At 41.8% G+C, this 21365-nt stretch overlaps 1 protein-coding gene across 1 annotated transcript in view; it reads right to left on the minus strand.

Moving 5' to 3' along the window:
- The window catches only part of DNAJC1 (DnaJ heat shock protein family (Hsp40) member C1), a 141066-nt gene that overhangs the window by 75571 nt on the left and 44130 nt on the right, over nt 1–21365 (minus strand). The window contains exons 4-5 of the mRNA XM_056519272.1: nt 9868–10033; nt 6270–6367 (exon numbers count right to left, since the gene is read on the minus strand). Coding sequence (XP_056375247.1) covers nt 6270–6367; nt 9868–10033 — 264 coding nt within the window. The remainder of the gene's footprint in view (nt 1–6269; nt 6368–9867; nt 10034–21365) is intronic.

Genomic DNA, 21365 nt, shown 5'->3' on the forward strand with positions numbered 1-21365 from the left:
ACTTTGGTTGTAAAACCATAACTCCCATCGAACATATACCAAAGGATAATCCACAACGTTTTAACACTCTGCGCAGACGCGAGAATTACTGGATTTACAAATTACAGTCCTTGGTCCCGTCTGGTCTAAACGAACTTATTGAATGCTCCCTTTAATCCAGTAACTCTCCGATCTGTCGCCTGTTTGTTTCTCATCATTAGTACTCATTCTATAACTTATATTTTTTATTAATATTTTTATAATTTATATTTTATAATCCTATGGGCCCGTTTATGCACTAATCATGAATTTTTACATATATTTTATACTTACACTCTTATGATGATTTTTTTATACAATTTTATGACCAGTTTATTTATCTTTTGTTTTCTAGTCCAATATGTGCAGTTTTATTATACATCCTTTTATGTTTGTTTCTGATATATTTTTTATATACATAATGTTGTAAATTTGAGTAGCCGTATTAGTCCAGTGATGCAAATCATAAAATGTTGCAGTATCTTGTAATACCTTTTTTATTGGACTAACAGCATTTTGTAGAGACAAGCTTTCGGGATTCCCCTCTTTATCAACTTGATAAAGGGAGGAATCCCGAAAGCTTGTCTCTACAAAATGCTGTTAGTCCAATAAAAAAGGTATTACAAGATACTGCAACATTTTATGTTTTATATACATATAAATATATGCACTCTAATCCAACCTATGGTATCCACCTCAAATAGTGTGACATACAGAGACAAAATATGTTTATGTACACCCCTACACGGGTTACATACCATGCATCTGTAACTCCCATATCTGGGAGTCTTTGTTGTATATGCACCATATAGTTCAGTTTTTTTTTTAACATGTCTGTGTCCCTTACAATACCTCTGGGCCGATGTCCCCTGTTCACTATAATGGACACATACACCTTCCTGACACTGTCATTTATTTCACTCATTCACCCCCCCCCCCCCCCCCCCTTTTTTTTCTTTTTTTGTATTTGCCGGTAATTCCCCTCCACCCATCTATTGGGGTCTGCCTCTTCTCACACACATCATAGCGGCTGATGATAGCGCCACTATTGTGTGTCTCCTCTGTTCTCATTCACACATACGCAATTCACCGTGATATCCCTCTCACAGCACAAGCGGCTGACAGCGCCGCTGTAATACACTCGCACGGATCGCACTGTTTACTATGTGCGAGCTGTGTGAGCTCCTATTCGCTATGCGCGGCCACGTGATGGCCGCGCATAGCAACGCGTCCCTGGCAACCCTAGCCACGGCACTCAAGGAAGCTGCCGCCTGCTAGTAAAATCTGACAGGTGTGCACTTCCGCTCCTGCGCTTGGAACAGAGAGCTATGGAGGACAATGTACAGTATTTCTGTTGCATTTAAGCACTTTATAAACTCATCATGCATATTTTATGTACATGTTATATTGTATGTTTTTTCCTTTCCCTGCAATGTTATTGGAAATTGATGATGTCACAAGCCCCGCCCCCTACCTGTAATTTGGCGTGTTTTTTTTATGTATATAAGTGTTATCATGACTACTGTATAGCATCCTGATCTGAGGAAGGGAGGGCTCCTCCCAAAACGCGCCATCGCATGTTTTATTATTTTATTATTTATTTTACCAAATAAATTTGGTTCCGCTGTGGACCTTAAACTAAGCTTTGGTCCTACTCCATTTGTCTGAAAGAGCCGCAGCGCCATCTACCAAGGGTATTCTTCTCTCTTCTCTGCAACTCATCCAGGATAGTACCACTACTACTCCTGCTACCCAGAGGGCTCAGCAGCGGCTCAACTTTTGCGGTACCCCATTATCACTGGGTGATATGCTTGTTTTATTAACTTCAAGGTGAGCGGCCATCTATATGGTTCCTGTTTAATTCAGGATCACTATTGCTCCCGTCTCCAAGGGTAATACACAAGGCGCCGGTATCGGTCTCTCCATTTTTTTCTTCCCTACAAATAATTTTGTCCAGACCATTTTTGGAGTTTGGTGTGACATTATGTCCAATGTGCTTTTTTTTCTCCCTTTTTTGGTTTCGTTCCAATAAACGCAAAGGGAATAAACATGTGTATAGCAAAACATGTGTTACTGCAATCCTTTTTCTGTGAGAAATACTTCATTTTATTGAAAAATTTCAGGGGTGCCAACATTTACGGCCATAACTGTGTATATTATTAATTTATAACAAAAAAACTGAAATGGATTCGGTACAAAGGAGAGGAAAAAATGTACTAAATAATTGATTAGGTCTCCCAAATGCAGTGTGTACATTGATTTTAGGGCACTTACTTGCCTGCATCCAATATTGCAGTAAATATACTGCACTGGGAACGGACATCCCCAGCACCAAAAATGGTGAAAATGTAAGTACATTGATCCAAGATTTAGTCTTCATAAAAAATATTCTACCATGTCTAAAGCTCCTATGCAGACCTATGTGTCTCTATGATAACATACTTTAGTTTTATGTAGTCCTATCCAGTCACACACCCTTCCATCTTTCCTCTACTTTTTTGCTAAGCATAACTGAATCAAACTACACTAGGTCTGCATAGCTATGAAACCATAAAATATTTGTAATATCTTTTTTAAGCACAAGAAAAAGGCTGCAAAGTATATTTATGTGTCTTGATGTCTTCAAAAGGGCCATATTATTGTAGATTACATACGGTACATACACATTTAGACTCCAACCCCTCTTTACAGGAAATGTTATAATCTTTGCTACAGTCGTGACAATTTGTGTGGCTAGCCCTGTATATCCATAATAAGTTTTATGGCTTTTGTCATTCCCTGTCTGTAGTCCTTATCATGTAGACTTCCATCTTTTCCGTTAAAACAGATAAAAAATGGACAAAACACCACACCTAATATTTAAAACCCACTTAACAGCTGAGCGCTAAACCAGATCCTTCATTCGCCGATATTGTTAATGCCATATGGTATGTGTGTTTATAAGTAGGACGTTCTAACCAAAAGTCTGAACAAGTCATTATAGGAAGGCCTTAAAATCAATACTGAAATAACTAGTTTGGAAAGCTGTACAAACAAGCCAATGTCTTAAAACAACAATGTCATCAGCGATTCAGTGAAGCATTACAGGCTGATGTCACCAGAATAGAAAACAGGCAGGACGGCCTCTGATCTCCTCTTTCCATTGATCCAGCGCCTGTCCCTGCTGGGTGAACTATTCAAAAATGCTTTAATTCTCTCTAAAAGTCAATAGGAAAAATGGTTTTATCTTTCAGGACACCGAATGCCATTACCCACCAAGCTGTACATCCGCCAAACATGGCTTTTACGTCACCAACTTTATAGGGGGAGGCTAATAAAGTAGGAACTAATCTGGTAGAATCTTTTATTATTACCATTTATTATCCTACTCCTCAGAGTATCCTGAAATCCATACAGAGAAGCACCATGGGTCAGTCACTTCATATTTCATACACTGACACATTTCTGTTCTCTTTAGAGACACAGGCTCCACTGTGACTTTTGGTCGGGGGATCTATTTTGTTGAATTGGGGAGTTGTTATAACCCCAATGTAATTACCTCAAAAGTATGATTTCTTGCAGTTGCCGCCAGACAGCATCTATGCAAACTTTCCAAGGCCTTACTATATTAGCAGGTAAACAGAAAGCACAGTGAGCCCTTGAAAACCATACATTCCATCCCATAGAGGAAATATGGCAGTCTCTCCACACTGGGAACTTACAGACCAGATTTCTCAGGATCGGTGGAGGTCCAATGCTACATTTACCACCTGCCCTATAGAAAGTTGTTATTGGGAAAACTCCATTAAATGGGCACTGTCAGATTCAAAACTTTTTATATGTTGTACATCTTGGCAAAACATTAAAAGGTGTACTCCGCCCCTAGACATCTTATCCCCTATCGAAAGGATAAGATGTCTGATTGCGGGGGTCCTGCCACTGGGAACCCCCATGATCTCTCCTGCAGCACCTACCTGTCATCTGGCGGACAGAGCGAGTGAGCTCCGTGCCTGGTGCCGCCGGAGGATTGTGACATCAAGGCCCCGCCCCCCTCGTGACTTCACGCCCGCCCCCTTAATGCAAGCCTTTGGGAGAGGGCATGGCGGATGTAAAAGATTGTTTTGTTTTTTTATAATCTGTAATTTATTTTTTTTGGACATTTTATGTAATAAAGGGAACCAATCAACAGATTTTACCCTATATAACGTTTGGCAAAGCGTTATATAGAGTAAAATCTTTATCCTTGCCATCCCCGGGGGACGCTCCTGGGCGGGGAGCTCCTCTCACCGTGCCCAGTGTCTTTGATCGGCAATGACGCCCCCTCCGCTTCACTGACCCGCCACTTGATTGAGTGTTCACTGAACAGACGGAGCAGATCGATGAGGTGGCCCATCAATCAAGCCAAGGGGGCGTCGCTGCCGGCTGGAGACATGGGACTAGGTGAGAGGACTAGCCCAGGGGACTACTTATGGGCACAGCGGGAGCAGTTTATAAGTTCATATCCTCACCATTCCCGCGGGCAGAAACGTCCCCTGGGAATGTGAGGATAAAGATTTTACCCCATATAACCCTTTGCCAAGTGTTATTTAGGGTAAAATCGGATGATTGGTTCCCTTTACATTTTTACAGCAAGGACAAGGGCAACAATAGAAAAGAGCTGTCCCATTGAGATGAAATGGAAAAGTTACTGGGCATGCTATGTGACCTTTTTTTAGGGGTCATTCCACAGGGAGGGGAGGCTGAGCTATTGTCTTCTCTATCTACTGGGTCACCGTTCCTTGTAATGCTGGACAGATCCCTTTACAGCAACCTTCTACTTATCACAGACAAAACAGAAGTCTCAGCTTAGTTTTAGGCCTAGCATTCAGAATGAATACTGAAAAATTTCAGGATTATTTTATAATACAGAGCGTAAAATGGAAAATAAGATATAAATAAATAAATTATTCTTAAAAAATATGTTTAACCCCTTAAGGACCCGTTTTTTTTTTCCGTTTTTGCATTTTCATTTTTTCCTCCTTACCTTTAAAAAATCATAACTCTCAATTTTGCACCTAAAAATTCATATGATGGCTTATTTTTTGCGCCACCAATTCTACTTTGTAATGACATCTGTCATTTTACCCAAAAAATCTACGGCGAAACGGAAAAAAAATTATTGTGAGACAAAATTGAAAAAAAAAAAAAAACAGTACAAATCGGTAAAAATGACACCTTCTCTTTTTTTTTGTAGGTCCATATGATTAAAATGATGCCCTACTTATGTAGGTTTGATTTTGTTGTACTTCTGGAAAAAATAACTACAGAGGAAAATTTATATGTTTAAAATTATCATCTTCTGACACCTATAACTTTATTATTTTTCCGCGTATGGGGCGGCATGAGGGCTAATTTTTTGCGCCGTAATCTGAAGTTTTTAGCGGTACCATTTTTGTATTGATCGGACTTTTTGATCACTTTTTATTCATTTTTTCATGATATAAAAAGTGACCAAAAATACACTATTTCGGACTTTGGATTTTTTTTGCGTGTACGCCATTGACCGTGCGGTTTAATTAACGATATATTTTTATAATTCGGACATTTCCGCATGCGGTGATAACACATGTTTATTTTTATTTACACAGGTTTTTTTTTTTTTTATGGGAAAAGGGGGGTGATTCAAACTTTTATTAGGGAAGGTGTTAAATGATCTTTATTAACCATTTTTTGCAGTGTTATAGCTCCCATAGGGGCTATAACACTGCACACACTGATCTTTTACATTGATCACTGGTTTCTCATAGGAAACCATTGATCGATGATTCTGCCGCTTGACTGTTCATGCCTGGATCTCAGGCACTGAGCAGTCATTTGGCGATCGGACAGTGAGGAGGCAGGTAGGGGCCCTCCCGCTGTCATGTAAGCTGTTCGGGATGCCGCGATTTCGCCACGGCGCTCCCGAACAGCTCCCTGAGCTAACCGGCATTGTTTTACTTTCACTTTAGACGCGGTGTTCAACTTTGTACGCCGCGTCTAAAGGGTTAATAGCGTGCGGCACCGCGATCAGTGCTGCGCGCTATTAGCCACGGGTCCCGGCCGTTGTTAGAGCTGTGGCCCCGCGTTATAGAACGGGAGCGGACCCATGACATACCGGTACGTCATGGGTCCTTAAGAGATTACTATAAAAACTTTATTTGCACAATAGGTCAAACACAAAAATGTTATGCTTAAGACAACAGAAAAGCTGCCATGTTTGATACCATGAAAAAGGGAGATCACTTTTATCTTACCGTTCATTTCTTTCTAAGAGATTAGATTTCACGTCTTCCACAGATTTTCCTCCAGCTTTTTTCTTTTTTTCTTTTTTCTTTTTGCTGAGAAGTTCATCCTATAAATAAAACATAAAATGTTATCAGATCCTCTCCAGTACTGACCATTTTAAATGTACATAAGCTCAATGGCAGGTAAGGAGATGTATGCCAAATGATCAGAGCTATGAAATATGTCTAATGGACTTTAGAAACCACAACATATATATACAGTGGCGCAAAAAAGTATTTAGTCAGCCACCAAGTGCAAGTTCTCCCACTTAAAAAGATTAGAGAGACCTGTAATTTTCATCATAGGTATACCTCAACTATGAGAGACATAATTAGAAAGAAAAAAAAAATCATAAAATCACATTGTCTGATTTTTAAAGAATGTATTTGCAAATTATGGTGGAAAATAAGTATTTGGTCAATAATAAAAGTTCATCTGAATACTTTGTTATATACCCTTTGTTGGCAATGACAGCGGTCAAACATTTTCTGTAAGTCTTCACAAGGTTTTCACACACTGTTGCTGGTATTTTGGCCAATTCCTCCATGCAGATCTCCTCTAGAGCAGTGATGTTTTGGGGCTGTCGCTGGGCAACATGGACTTTCAACTTCCTCCAAAGGTTTTCTAAGGGGTTGAGATCTGGAGACTGGCTAGCCACTCCAGGACCTTTAAATGCTTCTTACAACGCCACTCCTTCATTGGCCAGGCGGTGTTTGGGATCATTGTCATGCTGAAAGACCCAGCCACGTTTCATCTTCAATGCGCTTGCTGGTGTAAGGAGGTTTTCACTCAAAATCTCACGATACAAAGCCCCATTCATTCTTTCGTTTACACGGATCACTCGTCCTGGTCCCTTAGCAGAAAAATAGCCCCAAAGCAAGATGTTTCCAAACATGACGAGTTGAGTTTTTACCAAAAAGTTCTACTTTGGTTTCATATGACCATATGACATTCTCCCAATACTCTTCTGGATCATCCAAATGCTCTCTAGCAAACTTCAGAAGGGCCCGGACATGTACTGGCTTAAGCAGGGGAACACGTCTGGCACTGCATGATTTGAGACCCGGTCGGTGTAGTGTGTTACTGATGGTAGCCTTTGTTACTTTGGTCCCAGCTCTCTGCAGGTCATTCACTAGGTTACCCCGTCTGGTTCTGGGATTTATGCTCACGTTCTTGTGATTATTTTGACACTACGGAGTGAGATCTTGTGTGGAGCCCTAGATTGTGGGAGATTATCAGTGGTCTTGTATGTCTTCCACTTTCTAATAATTGCTCCCACAGTTTATTTCTTCACACTCAAGCTGCTTGTCTATTGCAGATTTAGTCGTCTCAGCCTGGTGCAGGTCTACAATTTTGTTTCTGGTGTCCTTCGACAGCTCTTAGGTCTTGGCCATAGTGGAGTTTGGAGTGTGACTGTTTGAGGTTGTGGACAGGTGTCTTTTATACTGATGACAAGTTCAAACAGGTGACCTTAATACAGGTAACGAGTGGAGGACAGAGGAGGCTCTTAAAGAAGAAGTTACAGGTCTGTGAGAGCCAGAAATCTTTCTTGTTTGTAGGTGACCAAATACTTATTTTCCACCATAATTTGCTCATAAATTCTTAAAAAATCAGACAATGTGATTTTATGGATTTTTTTTCTCATTATGTCTCTCATAGTTGAGGTATACCTATGATGAAAATTATAGGCCTCTCATCTTTTTAAGTGGGAGAACCTGCACAATTGGTGGCTGACAATACTTTTTTGACCCACTGTATAAAAAAAAAGGCAAAAATGTAAAGGTGAACTATAGGAAATAAATGTATGAAATGTAATGATAACTGATGTGTGTAAAACAGCTTTTCAGAACATTAACCTCTTCATGACCTGGCGAATTTAGATTTCTGGCTTACTGATATGCAGTTTTCAGCTAGGTTCAGATTCTTATCACGGAAATGTCTCTTCTGTCTGTAAGGGTCTATTCACATGGCAGAATTTCCACTTGCGGAATTCCACCTCAACTTAAATCCCATAGACTTCTATGGGGATTCCGCACTCCTGAATGTGAGTGCGGAGTCCCATAGAAGTCTATTAGCTTTAATTTGAGGCGGAATTCCACTAGTGGAGATTCTGCCATGTGAATAGACCCTAATACATTTTGGATGTGTGGTCGGTGTGTTCAGGACTGTAGATTTTGCTGTGGGTGCTCTGCTTTCTCTCTGCACTTGTACACAGTCTATGTGATTCTGCATACTGCCATGTTAGGTAGGAGCCAATGTCACTAATTTCACTAATGTCAAACAAAATAGAATAGCATTTTGCCAAGCATCATGGCAAAAATCGGACAGATCCCATTAAATTATGTTGGCATATAATGGTGTCCGGCATGGTACATACATTCTTTATTGCTAGGTTCCTTTAACAGAGCAGAACAATATATATAAAAAAAAAATATGCATATGTATTCCTAGCCTTAGGGTGGGTTCACACTACGTTTTCTCCTATACGGGAGCGCATACGGCAGGGGGGAGCTAAAACCTCGCGATCCCGTATACCTTTCTATGCGCTCCCGTATGTCATTCATTTCAATGAGCCGACCGGAGTGAAACGTTCGGTCCGGTCGGCTCATTTTTGCGCCGTATGCGCTTTTACAACCGGACCTAAAACTGTGGTCACCCACGGTTTTAGGTCCGGTTGTAAAAGCGCATACGGCGCAAAAATGAGCCGACCGGACCGAACGTTTCACTCCGGCAGGCTCATTGCAATGAATGACATACGGGAGCGCATACGGTGGCATACGGGAGCGCGAGGTTTTAGCTCCCCCCTGCCGTATGCGCTCCCGTATGGGAGAAAACGTAGTGTGAACCCAGCCTTACACATGCTGCAGGCGCTGAATGGTAAAACATTGTTTAATAAAGACTTTAGAAAGTTGCCTCATTTTACATTAAGAAAACAAATTTATTAAAAATATTGCAAGGGATAAGATGTCTAAGCGCCGGAGTACCCCTTTAAGCTTGCTTTTACATGACCTATATAGGTGTGTGAATTACTGACCATATAAAATATATGGGCAGCTCCATTTAGCCAAACCAGGAGCCACTGCTTTACAGCAGTTCTCCATTTTGGCTAATGGGAGGAAGGGGGTCCTAAACAGCCTCTAAAAAATCTATAATATTCCTTAAAAATCAACTGTAAATTCAGGGACCGAAAACGCAAGACTGATTTGTCATGTGATTTTCGTCAAGTGACACTCTTGTGATAGGTACCATGCTACACAAGTATTTCTCTATGTTCCAGTCTAAAAACCCTACAAAGTATTCAATGTACCGCATGTTTCTTTCCATACACTAAAAAGAAGAAAAAAGTGTCACAAAATTAATAAAAAATATACTTAAAAAAATGATTAAAAAAATTCAAGGATAAAGGAACAAAAAAATCCAAGTCTAGCTCTGTGTGCCAAGGAACCCCATGACAAAAGGCACATAACAAAACATTTTTCGGTGATAGATCCCCCTTAATGTAATAAAATGGAGAGACAGCTAGAAATAATGATTTCTTTTTAATTCCCATTTCCTATGAATACTCACCAGCTGCTTCTCCAGGTAGATGGACCAAACCACAGCATAATGGCCCACTGTGAAAATAATGAACAGGAGCAATGCTAGCTCGGCATTGCTCATCTTCCTCACCCGCCTGTAATAGAACACAGGCTGCCGCCAATCCGGGAGGCCATTAACCAGGATATCATCGTACCTACAACAACAAAACCATTGGCAGCTTTCAGTGTAGAGCCAGGAAATAAACATCAATAATGCCAGGAAAGAAGAGCGTGTTAATCACATCTAAATAGGAGGAATTGCTGTGAATTCTCACTGAACATTACAGTGTAATCTAATTTACTCATTTACGGAATTTAGAAAGATCCAGTATTTATCTACAATAAGGCCTCATATACGCAGCAAAGCTATGAGCACAGAGACTGCATGGTGCCCTCTGAAATGTCATGGATCTTTATTATGTGAGGTGCCTCTTTAACACAAAACTGATTTTTTTTTTGTTAATTATATACTGGAAATTCATTTTAAAAAAATATAAAAAAAAATTTTGTAAAATTTAAATAAAACAAATCAGCCTCCAAAGTTTTATGGGTCTGTGGAAGACCCATTCACACAAATGGTGATGTTCACAATTCGATTTTCCGACGCACAACTCCGCGCGAGGAATTTCCGCTCAAATTACCCAGTGTAAACATACCCCGTGGGGGAGATTGATCAAAACCTGTCCAGAGGAAAATAGCTGAGTTGCCCATAGCAACCAATCAGATCTCTTCTCACATTTTTCAGAGGCCTTTTCAAAAATAAAAGAAGCGATCTGATTGATTGCTATGGGCAACTAAGCAACTTTTCCTCTGGACAGGTTTTTATAAATCTCCCCCCACAGGGTCTATTCACACATAAAGGATCCTGCACAGATTTGTTGCGCAGGATTTGTAACTGCAGATTAAAAGCTGTGCTCAGTTATTTAGTTTACATTGAGATCTGCAGCAGAAAATCCTGTGCACCAAATCCTGCACAGTATACTGTACGTGTGAACGTACCCTTAGTGTGTACAGAATCTATCTTTGTGATAAAGGGGTAATCTGGGCAGCAATTATTTTTCAGTTTTTTTTTTTTTATTGCGCAGAGAGGTGGTTAAAAGAAAACAAACCCAAAAACCAATACTTACCTTCCTTGCTTCCCCACAACAAACAGTGTCATGAAGGTCAGGTCCCTGCTGCACACAACTTCCAGGTTCAGGGATGTGATTTTAAAGGCCCATTTAGTAAATTAATGGCCAGATCAGTGTCCTGGCTGAATGGGCCTACGATGTCTCATCCTCAAACCCAGAAATGCTGTGCAGCAGGGACCGGAGCTCCATGACACCAGTGGTGGCAGAATAGCGGAGGGTGTGTCCTGGCCCCAGTCTCTTTGTGTCCTCCCTCCCTACCTACCTACCTACCTACCCAGGTGGCGCTTGTAATAACTCTGCTGCCACTTTCAGTGCTGACAGCCAGCCCCAAGCCTGTTTCTGCACCTCCAGTCACCCTCTCATCACCCTTTCTCCTACAGCACCTTCTGTCACCCTCCCTCCTGCTGCACTTCCTGTCGCTATTGTCAACCTCCTCCAAAAATTTTAAAGAAAAAAATAAAATAATAATAACAACCTTCTTTCCCCGTTTTAGCTTAGCTACTTAAAGGTGGCATTAGAGAGGCATTTTTCTCCTTCTGATAGACAGCTAATTTGCATTAAAGGGGTTGTGCAGGATTTGAAAAATGCCACTTCATTTTTTAACAGGAGTGGTGCAGAACTTTTCTGATCCTGGACAACCTTTAATTTGGAGGAAATACCATTTCTCGCTTCAAGGTGAATATCAGGAAAAATATTTAATTAGGCTTGGCTGACACTGAGGAATTTCTGGACGAAAAAAATGGCAAGCGAGCTGGTTACGCTTGAAAATTCTGCAGTGTGAACCAAGCCTTAGAGCCAGTTACTGAAGCATATTACAGAATATTTTTCTTTAATATTCTGTTTAGATTTTTTGATTCCATTTTATTTTCTATTTAATTTTTGAACATTATTGTGTGTGTGTATGTGGGGGGGGGGGGGGCGGGCAGCCATATTGCCTGAGCCTCTGCTCTGCTTAAGCACACCTTTTCATATAATAGGTGATACGTTAGAGACACCAGTAAGTTTTTACGTGGTATAGCATAGTCCTTTAAATTGCTGAAATGTTACCTTCCAAATGCTTTTAGACCTTAAAGAACCCAGTCAGGAGCGGGAACGCTGTAATTGCAGGAGGAAGCCTCCCAATTGTCAAAGATTATTATAATCACTCTCACCTACGAGGTGAAGAAAATGCTTCTGTGTCATTATAAGTAAATGCCAAGCTTCCCTGACCTACTCCAAGTACCACCGAACCCCGACTAGAGCCAAGCACAAATATAAGGAATTTTTTATTTACAAAAGATATACGAGATATTGATTGTGAAGCGCACAATAGTTTAATCTATATTCAGTTTAGTATGTAATCTTTAGCGCAGTGTTTTTCAAACAGCGTGTCTCTAGCTGTTGCAAAACTACAACTCCCAGCAAAAGGCTGTCTGGGCATGCTGGGAATGGCAGTTTTGCAACAGCAGGAGACATACTGTTTGGAAAACACTGCTTTAGCATTTTCAATATCTCTGCATATATTTTACTTGTTAACACTACATTACGTAATGTATGTTAATATGATGCATTTGGTGCATCTGTCACCCATAGGTTCCCATTGACTAGTACACTCAGGGATGTGAGAATTGTATCGCCCGAGACATGCAGTTCCGGGCACCGGGCAGGTGAATTCGTCAGGCATTTAGTCCTGCTTCGGGCAAGCAGCACTAAATGCCGGAAGAATTCCCATATGGCAGGGAAAGACTGTCTTGCCCTGTCACTAAACTGCTATACACCGCAGCTGTATGCTGCAGCCTATAGTGAGCCTTCCTGGCGGAGGTGCGCGCGATGAGTGACGTCATCTCACATGCCGACGGGACACTGACGTCCTGCGAGGCGCGTTCGATGACATCACTCACTGCGCGCACCTCCGCCAGGAAGTCCCTGCAGGGAACAGGGAGATGCAAGTAGCAGCGAGTTACTCAAACTTGGCTACTTACTATATAAGGGAGGACCTGCCTACCACTAGGGGATAACCTATCTACTTAGGGCAGTGCTTCCCAACCATGGTGCCTCCAGCTGTTGCAAAACTACAACTCTCAGCATGCCTGGACAGCCTTCGGCTGTCCGGGCATGCTGGGAGTTGTAATTTTGCAACAGCTGAAGGCACCCTGGTTGAAACTTAGGGGGTATAATTGTTTAAATGGGAGCCCTACCTGCCAGGGGTCATATCTATTTGGGGGCCTTTCTACCTACTGGAAAGCCCCACCTAATCATCAGGTAGGGCTCTCCAGTAGGTAGACAGGCCCCCAGATGGATATGACGCCCACCAGTGATGGGAGTCATATCTATCTGGGGGCTGGTCTACCTACTTGGGAGCCCTACCTGATGGGGTTCATATCTGTCTGGGGGCCCGTATACCTACTGGGGAGCCCTACCTGATGGGGGTCATATCTGTCTGGGGGCCTGTGTACCTACTGGGGAGCCCTACCTGATGGGGGATATATGTATCTGGGGGTCTGACTACCAGTTGTGGAGCCCTACCTGATGGAGGTCATATCTATCTGGGTGCCTTTTTACCTACTGTAGAACCCTACCTGATGGGGGTCATATGTATCTGCAGACCTGTCTACATATGGGGGAGCTCTACCTATTGGGGGACATATCTATCTGGGGCTCTGTCTGCCTACTGAGGCAGCCCACCCTTCCTACCAACTTGGGGGAGACCTATCTATCTGGGGCATTATTTACTTACTAGGGGAGCCCTACCTGCCTACCTGATGAGGGGACATACCTTCCTGAAGGGGGGACTACATACTTAATGGGGCCGGCCGACTTATCAGGGGCCCAATCCACCAAATGGGGTAACATACTGGTCTGCCTATTAAGTTTCTATTAATAAAGACCTTATTTACATACTATTTTGGTTGGAATTATTTTATGTACCAGGACAAGTAGATTGTGCTCCGTTTTAGACCCTTGGACAAGTAGTTTTTTTTGTGTTTTTTTTTTTTTCACACCATTTCATACTTTTTTTTTTTTTTTTGCACACTGACTCTTACTAGACTGATGGGAGGTCAAAAAGAGCATTACTTTAGTCTCTATCAAGTTAATGTAACTCAATGGACACATTTAGGGCTCGTTCACACTGAATCTCCAGCCGAAAGGTTCCATCTGTAGCTGGCGTGGAAAAATACATGAACGTCTATGGAGAGACCGTTTGGAAATGCATTGCTGTCTTCATAGACGGCAATGCATTTCCAGGCGTTCTCCGACAAAAGAATGAACATGTTTATTCTTTCGGCGAAGTCTGGGATCCAGAATTTCGTAGTGTGAATGTCGCTGGGCTCTGCTAAAGGGAGCTCTATTGTAGAGCCCTGCACAAGACTGTTTTCTTAATCCCATTCCCGCTGGATTTTTGACCATTACCACCCGCTCCTGCAAGGTGTGTGTTTCACTCCCGCATTCTCCCACATCATGTGTCCAATTACACCCGCTCAATGTGTGTCCAATCCCGCCTGCTCCTGCAAACATTTTGTCACAGCTTTTAGAGATAGTACCCACCATGCCATTTCATTACCTCCCCATGGCATTTCATCACCCTTTTGCACCATTTCATCACCCCCTTGTGCCATTTTATCAGCCCCATGTGGCATTTAAGAGTTCGGGGCCCGCTGTATGTTCTGTGACTGCTCACTCCCGCAATAACCTCATTACCGTCCGCAAGTTTTTTATTGGATACCGCAGGACCCTAGGGATCTCCGTCCCAATGCAGGGCTCTTCTCTATTGCTTAACCCGATTAAAGGACGGGAGTTGAAAAAAAATACTGCATGAATTATTTATTTCTGCTCCCCCCCATTTAAAATGCCAGACACGCAATAGACCCCATTCAAGTCAACGCGATCCGTTAGGACCAGGCGGTGTCCATTGTGAAAAGGGTCAATTTGGTTTATTTTTTGGCGCTGAATGGACCCTACCACGGTACCAAGTGCAGCAGTGGTGTTAACGAGCCCTTATATCTCAGTGCAGGAAAGGGCTATGAAGGCCTATGTATTAAACAAAAAATTCTAACAAGCAAAAAGAAAAACTTGTTTTACATATGATCAGTATTTGCCTAAATAGCTCAAACACAGCACAATCATCCAGGCCCCTGAATTGCAGGTTTATCAATAAAAGGTTAGAGAGTCAGCCAACAATTTTTTTTTCTAAGGACACACAACCTGTTAACCTTAAATTCAGCAGCAGTCATTGGGGATTCTGATCACACTCTGCCAAGAATTAAAATCGGCTTTGAAAGGCCTAATTTGCAGCAACACATTGACCAAAATATTTTAATTAAAAATATTCCGAGTTAGTGGCAAGCCTAATTACAGGAATAGAAATCGGGCCTATATTGTCATGCAGGTCACTAGGACTCCGTAGTAGGTTTTTCTCAAGTAAATTGACCAATCCAGGAATAATAGCGCAGCTGCTAAACTGCCAGTCTTGACATGTAAATCAATTTAAAACCAACAAATGCAGTTGCTACTTCCATACTTATTATTAAATTGATACCTAGTGTTATTTGGAGAGAGTCAGAGAGGGAGGAGAGAGCCACAAAGAGCAAGAGGAGAGAGTAAAAAAACAAAAGAAAAAAAACGGATTTTTATGCATTTCAATTCTAAATGTTTTTAGGGTAGAAAAAGAAAATTAATTGCAGGTTGGCAGATAAATAGAAAAAAAGGGAGAAAACAAACATGAGCAAAAAAGAACAAAAAAAGTTCCTTTGCAAAAGGATGGTTCAGGGTCGGTTACATTTGTCTGGGTTTTAAAATGCATCCTGGCCACGCGGGGGTTAATGTGGTATACATTTGATGCATTAGATGCTTAAGAGAGCACTTTACTCAACAATGTCTGCAAAAGTCTCGGAGGATTAATCCTTACAATCAATTCCCCATTGATTTTACTATCAATGAACATCATGGCTCGCACAACTGTCCATTTTAAGAAGATAGCTTCCATTAAAACCCACTTTTAGAACAGAGGGCTAAAAAAAAAAAAAAAAAATCACTAGCCTAGTAATGTACAAAATAAGGTATGCTGGGTAAAAAAAAACTCTACAAAGGCTGATTTAATGCACTGGGATGTATCAAAAACAATACAGGATAATAAAGGGGTTGTCTGTATTGTATGTCCTATTTGAGGCAACAGAGCAGCAGTCAGAGCTCCCCACAGTGTATCCCCAGAGGACCTTTGCCACTAGGAAGGTTCTTTACAACCATTTACACAAACACGGATTCAAAATTTTCAATTACATGAAATATATATATATATATATATATATAAAAAATCAAATAAAATATATAAATAAATAAAATAGACATTACAAATAGCCTTATCTACAAATTAGATTGTAAGGTCTTCACCAGGTGTGCAGTGTTTATTTTGTTTCATTTTGTTTTGTTTTATACAAAATGTTTTTGGTGGTGTCTTTGATTTAGGCCAAGCTCAACCTACCGTAAATTGTCCTCAATAGGTGCCCCAACTATTAAAATTGGAAATACGCAGCATCACTTATATAAAGAAAGAAGAGACATGTCCATTCTTTGTGCTTTTTTATGAATACGATGTTCCCACTGAAATCAATTGGAGCACTACAAAATGCTCCTACTACACACACAAAATATGCGTCTATTAAAAACTTTGAAAAACACTTGCACATAAAAAAAAAAGCCTCTAAAATGCACACGTAAAAGATGCGTATTTCAGAAGGGTTTCTGCCTTGAAATACAGCTACATTTTTTTTGCTTCTATTTTATGTCATGTGGCTCAAGACTTATCTTGTGCCCCCAATTTTTTTAAAGTCTTACAGAAAAGCCAATGGCTTAAAAAACATAGCCAACGCATACTGCGCTTCAGAAAATGTCACAAAAGCCCTACAAACCAACATTTAGCCATAGCATATATGACAACTTTTAAGACCGAAAACCAAACCAAAAATGCCATGGAAATACATATGTGTATAAAACCAGCCTAAAGCTGGCAATACATGAAATAAAGTAACAGTACAATACAAGATAAATATTTAATTTGGTTACATGCATCTGATTTTGTTGTAGAACAAATAATTTAAAAAAATGTCTGCAACAAAATTTGTTGTGTGTGAATTTACCCTAAAAAAATACAAAAGAAGATAAATTACTGAAGGATGAATAAACTAAAACCTCTTTTTTTTTTAAAGGATTTTTTGGACACATTTAACATTTTATTTGCCTTTCCTGCAATTGTGACATTTATTTGGCAATCAAAGAAGTGATGAATCAGAATTTGCTGTAAGGCTAGGTACACGCTGCGGAATCTCCGTGTGCGGCCAGCGCTAGGACTGTCTCCAATAGACTGCAATGTGTTCCGCGAGTATTTCCGCCTGAAGAATGAGCAACGCCCTTCTTCAGGCAGAAATATCTAAGTGGATTTTCAGTTCACAAATTCCGAAGTGTGAATTTGTGAACGGAAACCCATTCACTACACTATACATTTTAGCAAGAGGAATTTCTGCCTGCAATTTCAAAGCGGAATTGCAGGCGGAAATTCCGTAGTGTGAACCTAGTCTAAAGGCTAGAAACAAGCATCAAATAAAGTTGGAAAAACCTTACGAGTTCGGCACGACTCGCCAATTGTTTAAAGGTGTATAAGAATCGGGGAGGCCTCGCAACTCTACCCCGATTCACCATGTCAGGGGAAAGTAATTTCAGGCATGTTTTAACTGCCAGATTTTTTATTTTTTTTAATCAGAAATTTTTATTAAACATTTTATAAAACATACATAATACAAAAACAAAGAAAAACATAAACCCAGAAAACCCATCCGACCCACACAGAACCCCCCCCCTACATCCCAGTGTCCATCCTTCACAGCACATTAAACAAAAAGAATCATCTTAGAAACAATACAGTTCATTTAGTACTCATACTCAAAAAGTAAAATGAATGAGGGCATGCAGTAAGGCAGAGCCAGGATTATGCCCTGCTGTGCTATGAGCACAGTGCTGGCTCCTTCCTGTCTGATTGACAGGCAGGGAGCAGTGCTGAGCTTGTCTGTGTCCCGGCTGCAGTCTGAGATTTAGAACTCCAGCATGAGTCTGAAATCTATAAAAAGGGCTTGCGGCCAGGACTGGTAAGGAGACCCCTAGTGGTCATTTTTTTCAAAGTGGAAAATTTTATAGAAAGAAGCATTTTTTTTAATAATATGTAATTGGAAAGTTATTCTGCATACATTAATCTATGATGTATCAAAAGTTTTTTTGACGAAAGGTACCCTTTAAGATACTCATTGGGAAGCCCATCAATCACCCAGAGACTTCTCATTAGGTAAGGCCCCCAACGCAACCTCTAATTCCTCAAGAGAATGGGTTCATCCAGGAGATCCCTCTGGGTCTGCGATAGTCAGATCATGTGGCAGCTTGGAAGAATACATCTCCTCATAGAAGGAAACCAATACATTCAAGAAGTCTGCATCCTCCTGGACACCATTCCCGGCACCATCACAGAGACAAGAAATAGAGGCGTATCCCCACTGGGGTCTAATAGTACAAGCCAGCAGGCAACCCATGCTCTCACCACTCTCAAAGTAGTGCTGCTGTTGAAAGAAGCGCTTGTTGTCCACCATCTGTAATAAATGGACTTGCATGGACTGCCAATTATCTCTAGCTAGGTCAGAAGGGTCACGCAAAAACCTTTTTTTCCAATAGGAGCACTTGCTGCTGTAGTGAGGCCTGAATCGCCCTATTCTTAAATTTACAGGTCGTAATATCTCTGATAAAGACACCCCTCATATACGCCTTCAAAGAATCCCACACTGTGCCCACCGAGGCAGTTCCCGCATTGATCTCGAGAAAGGCTTCCACATTAGTCTTGAGCATAAGGCACACAGAGGAGACCTGAAACCAAAAGGGGGTCAGTAGCCACAGAGAACCCTGCAACCTAGGATGAGAATTCAAGGTGAGATGTACAAAAATAGGGGAGTGATCAGAAAGACTATGGGGAAGATACTCCACCGATTTGACCAGGGGAAAGATCACCCCCTTGCCCAGTGCAAGATCAATGCATGATAGCGTACCATGAGAGTAACAATAGTATTGCTTCTCCAAAGGTCCGCCCACCCCACCTCCTCCACAAACCTAGCCAAACCCATTGTAGAAGGAGTCATGGGAGGTCCGCGGTCACCAAAGCTATCAAGTGTCGGATGTAGAAGATTATTGAAATCCCAAACCACCAAGAGCGGTGCATCAGGCAAAGAGGACAAATAAGATACCATTCTGCGCAAGGCAACGCTCGAGTATGGGGGGAACATAGAGTGCCTGGAAGCGTTTACTTTCATTTTCAAGTTTCAACTATCAACTTTGATCGCTGTGTCTGAAGGGTTAATAGTGCACGGCACCGATCGTTGTGTTGGCCCAGCGTTCCGGCTATTAATAGTAGCCTGGACCGAACCGGTGTGATGCGGTGTCACGGCGTGACCCCATTTTAAACACCGGGACCGGGCGCACAGGTACACCCAGCGTCCTTAAAGGGGTACTCCTGTGGAACACTTTTTTTTTTTTTTTTTAAATCAACTAGTGCCAGAAAGTTAAACAGATTTGTAAATCACTTCTATTAAAAAATCTTAATCCTTCCAGTACTTTTTAGGGGCTGTATACTAAAGAGAAATCCAAAAAAGAAATGCATTTCCTCTGATTTCATGACCACAGTGCTTTCTGCTGACCTCTGCTGTCCATTTTAGGAACTGTCCTGAGCAGCATATGTTTGCTATAGGGATTTTCTCCTGCTCTTGACAGTTCCTAAAATGGACAGCAGAGGTCAGCAGAGAGCACTGTGGTCATGACATCAGAGGAAATGCATTTCTTTTTTGGATTTCTCTTTAGTATACAGCCCCTAAAAAGTACTGGAAGGATTAAGATTTTTTAATAGAAGTGATTTACAAATCTGTTTAACTTTCTGGCACCAGTTGATTTATAAAAAAAAAAAAAAAAAAAGTTTTCCACGGGAATACCCCTTTAAGAGATTAAACTGCAGAATACGAATGAGGACAGCTCTGTGCAGGGCTCCAGGAGGAAAAGGACGAGTCGGCACCCTATGGGCATGCTCAACAGCGAAGAGAGGTGTCAAAGTCTCTTTCCAAACGTAATAAGGAGCCAATGCTCAAAGTACTCCCCGGGGTCAAGACCCTTGGCCCTTTCAGGGACGCCCACCAGGCACACATTGTTCCGCCGCAGGTGTTTTTCCATATCATCAGATTTAGCGGCTAGTACAGTCAAATTAGTAATCACACAATGCACATTTCTCGAGTGGAGGAACTTGATCCTCCAGATCACCCACTCTTTCCTTAACTGCACTAATCCTCTTGGAAACCTTTTGTATATTATGGTGGATAAGGTTAATGTCCTCAAGCAACCCTCCTAGCACCATTTTAACATCAGTGTTGCCCTTGGAGACAACCAAAAAAATATCTTCCAGGGTAGGCTCAGCAGCAGCAGATGGAGGCACCTAAAGCAGCAGACACCACACAAGCAGAGGAGGGGTTAATGGTAACAGGAATTTGTGCAGTCACAGCTTTCACTGCCCCAGCATATAAGACATCAGGGTGAGGCTCAGTGGGGTCTGTAGAAAAGAGGGCAGCAGTAGTAGAGGAGTCACCAGTATAGGCAGAGGATGATCCAGTATGCAGGGGGATAGCCCAAGACTGACCTGCAGTTACATGGCGCTCAGTCCCGCTCATCACAGTGGAGGTGGCCGCATGTGCAGAAGAGACCAGGGCCCCGGCCAGCCTGTCAGCCACATCATTCTTCTCTTCCCTCCAATCGTCCGCCGGGCCCGCTCCGGCTGATCAGTAACTCAAGCGAAGTGCTGCAGGCGCTCCGCAACTCCCGCCACCTCCACACAAGTTGGTGCCGGCTCCCTCAGCATCTCGGCCTCACCATCCTCCTGCATCCGCTGTGTTCTGGTGTTGCGCCTCCGCCCGGCCATCCTGACACTGTGATGTTCCCGACACCTTCAGGAAGAAGTAGGTAGCAGATATGGAGATATTTTAGGCCAGATACCCAGGATGCCCAGCAGAGCTCCGGACCATGCGACCATTCACATGCCGTGCTAATCTGCCTGATCTTTTTAATCTCAGAGATATGCCACCCTCAAAAGGAGTGTAGCAGCGGCTCACCCCTCCTCTCTCCATTCCGGAGATAAAATATTTGACAATTTTTGAAATGTTACAATGTTATTCTGGCATGACCATTGTTCATTGTGCCATAGTTCAGTAAGTGGATTGGCACCGCTTCATGGGGCTAAGCCACAGGAACAAGTTGAATGCAACCTTTTGGAGCAGATTTTTTTTCAGTGCAGAAATATTCTAAAGAACATGAA

Source organism: Hyla sarda, chromosome 5 (assembly GCF_029499605.1).
Source record: "Hyla sarda isolate aHylSar1 chromosome 5, aHylSar1.hap1, whole genome shotgun sequence".
NCBI lineage: Eukaryota > Metazoa > Chordata > Amphibia > Anura > Hylidae > Hyla > Hyla sarda.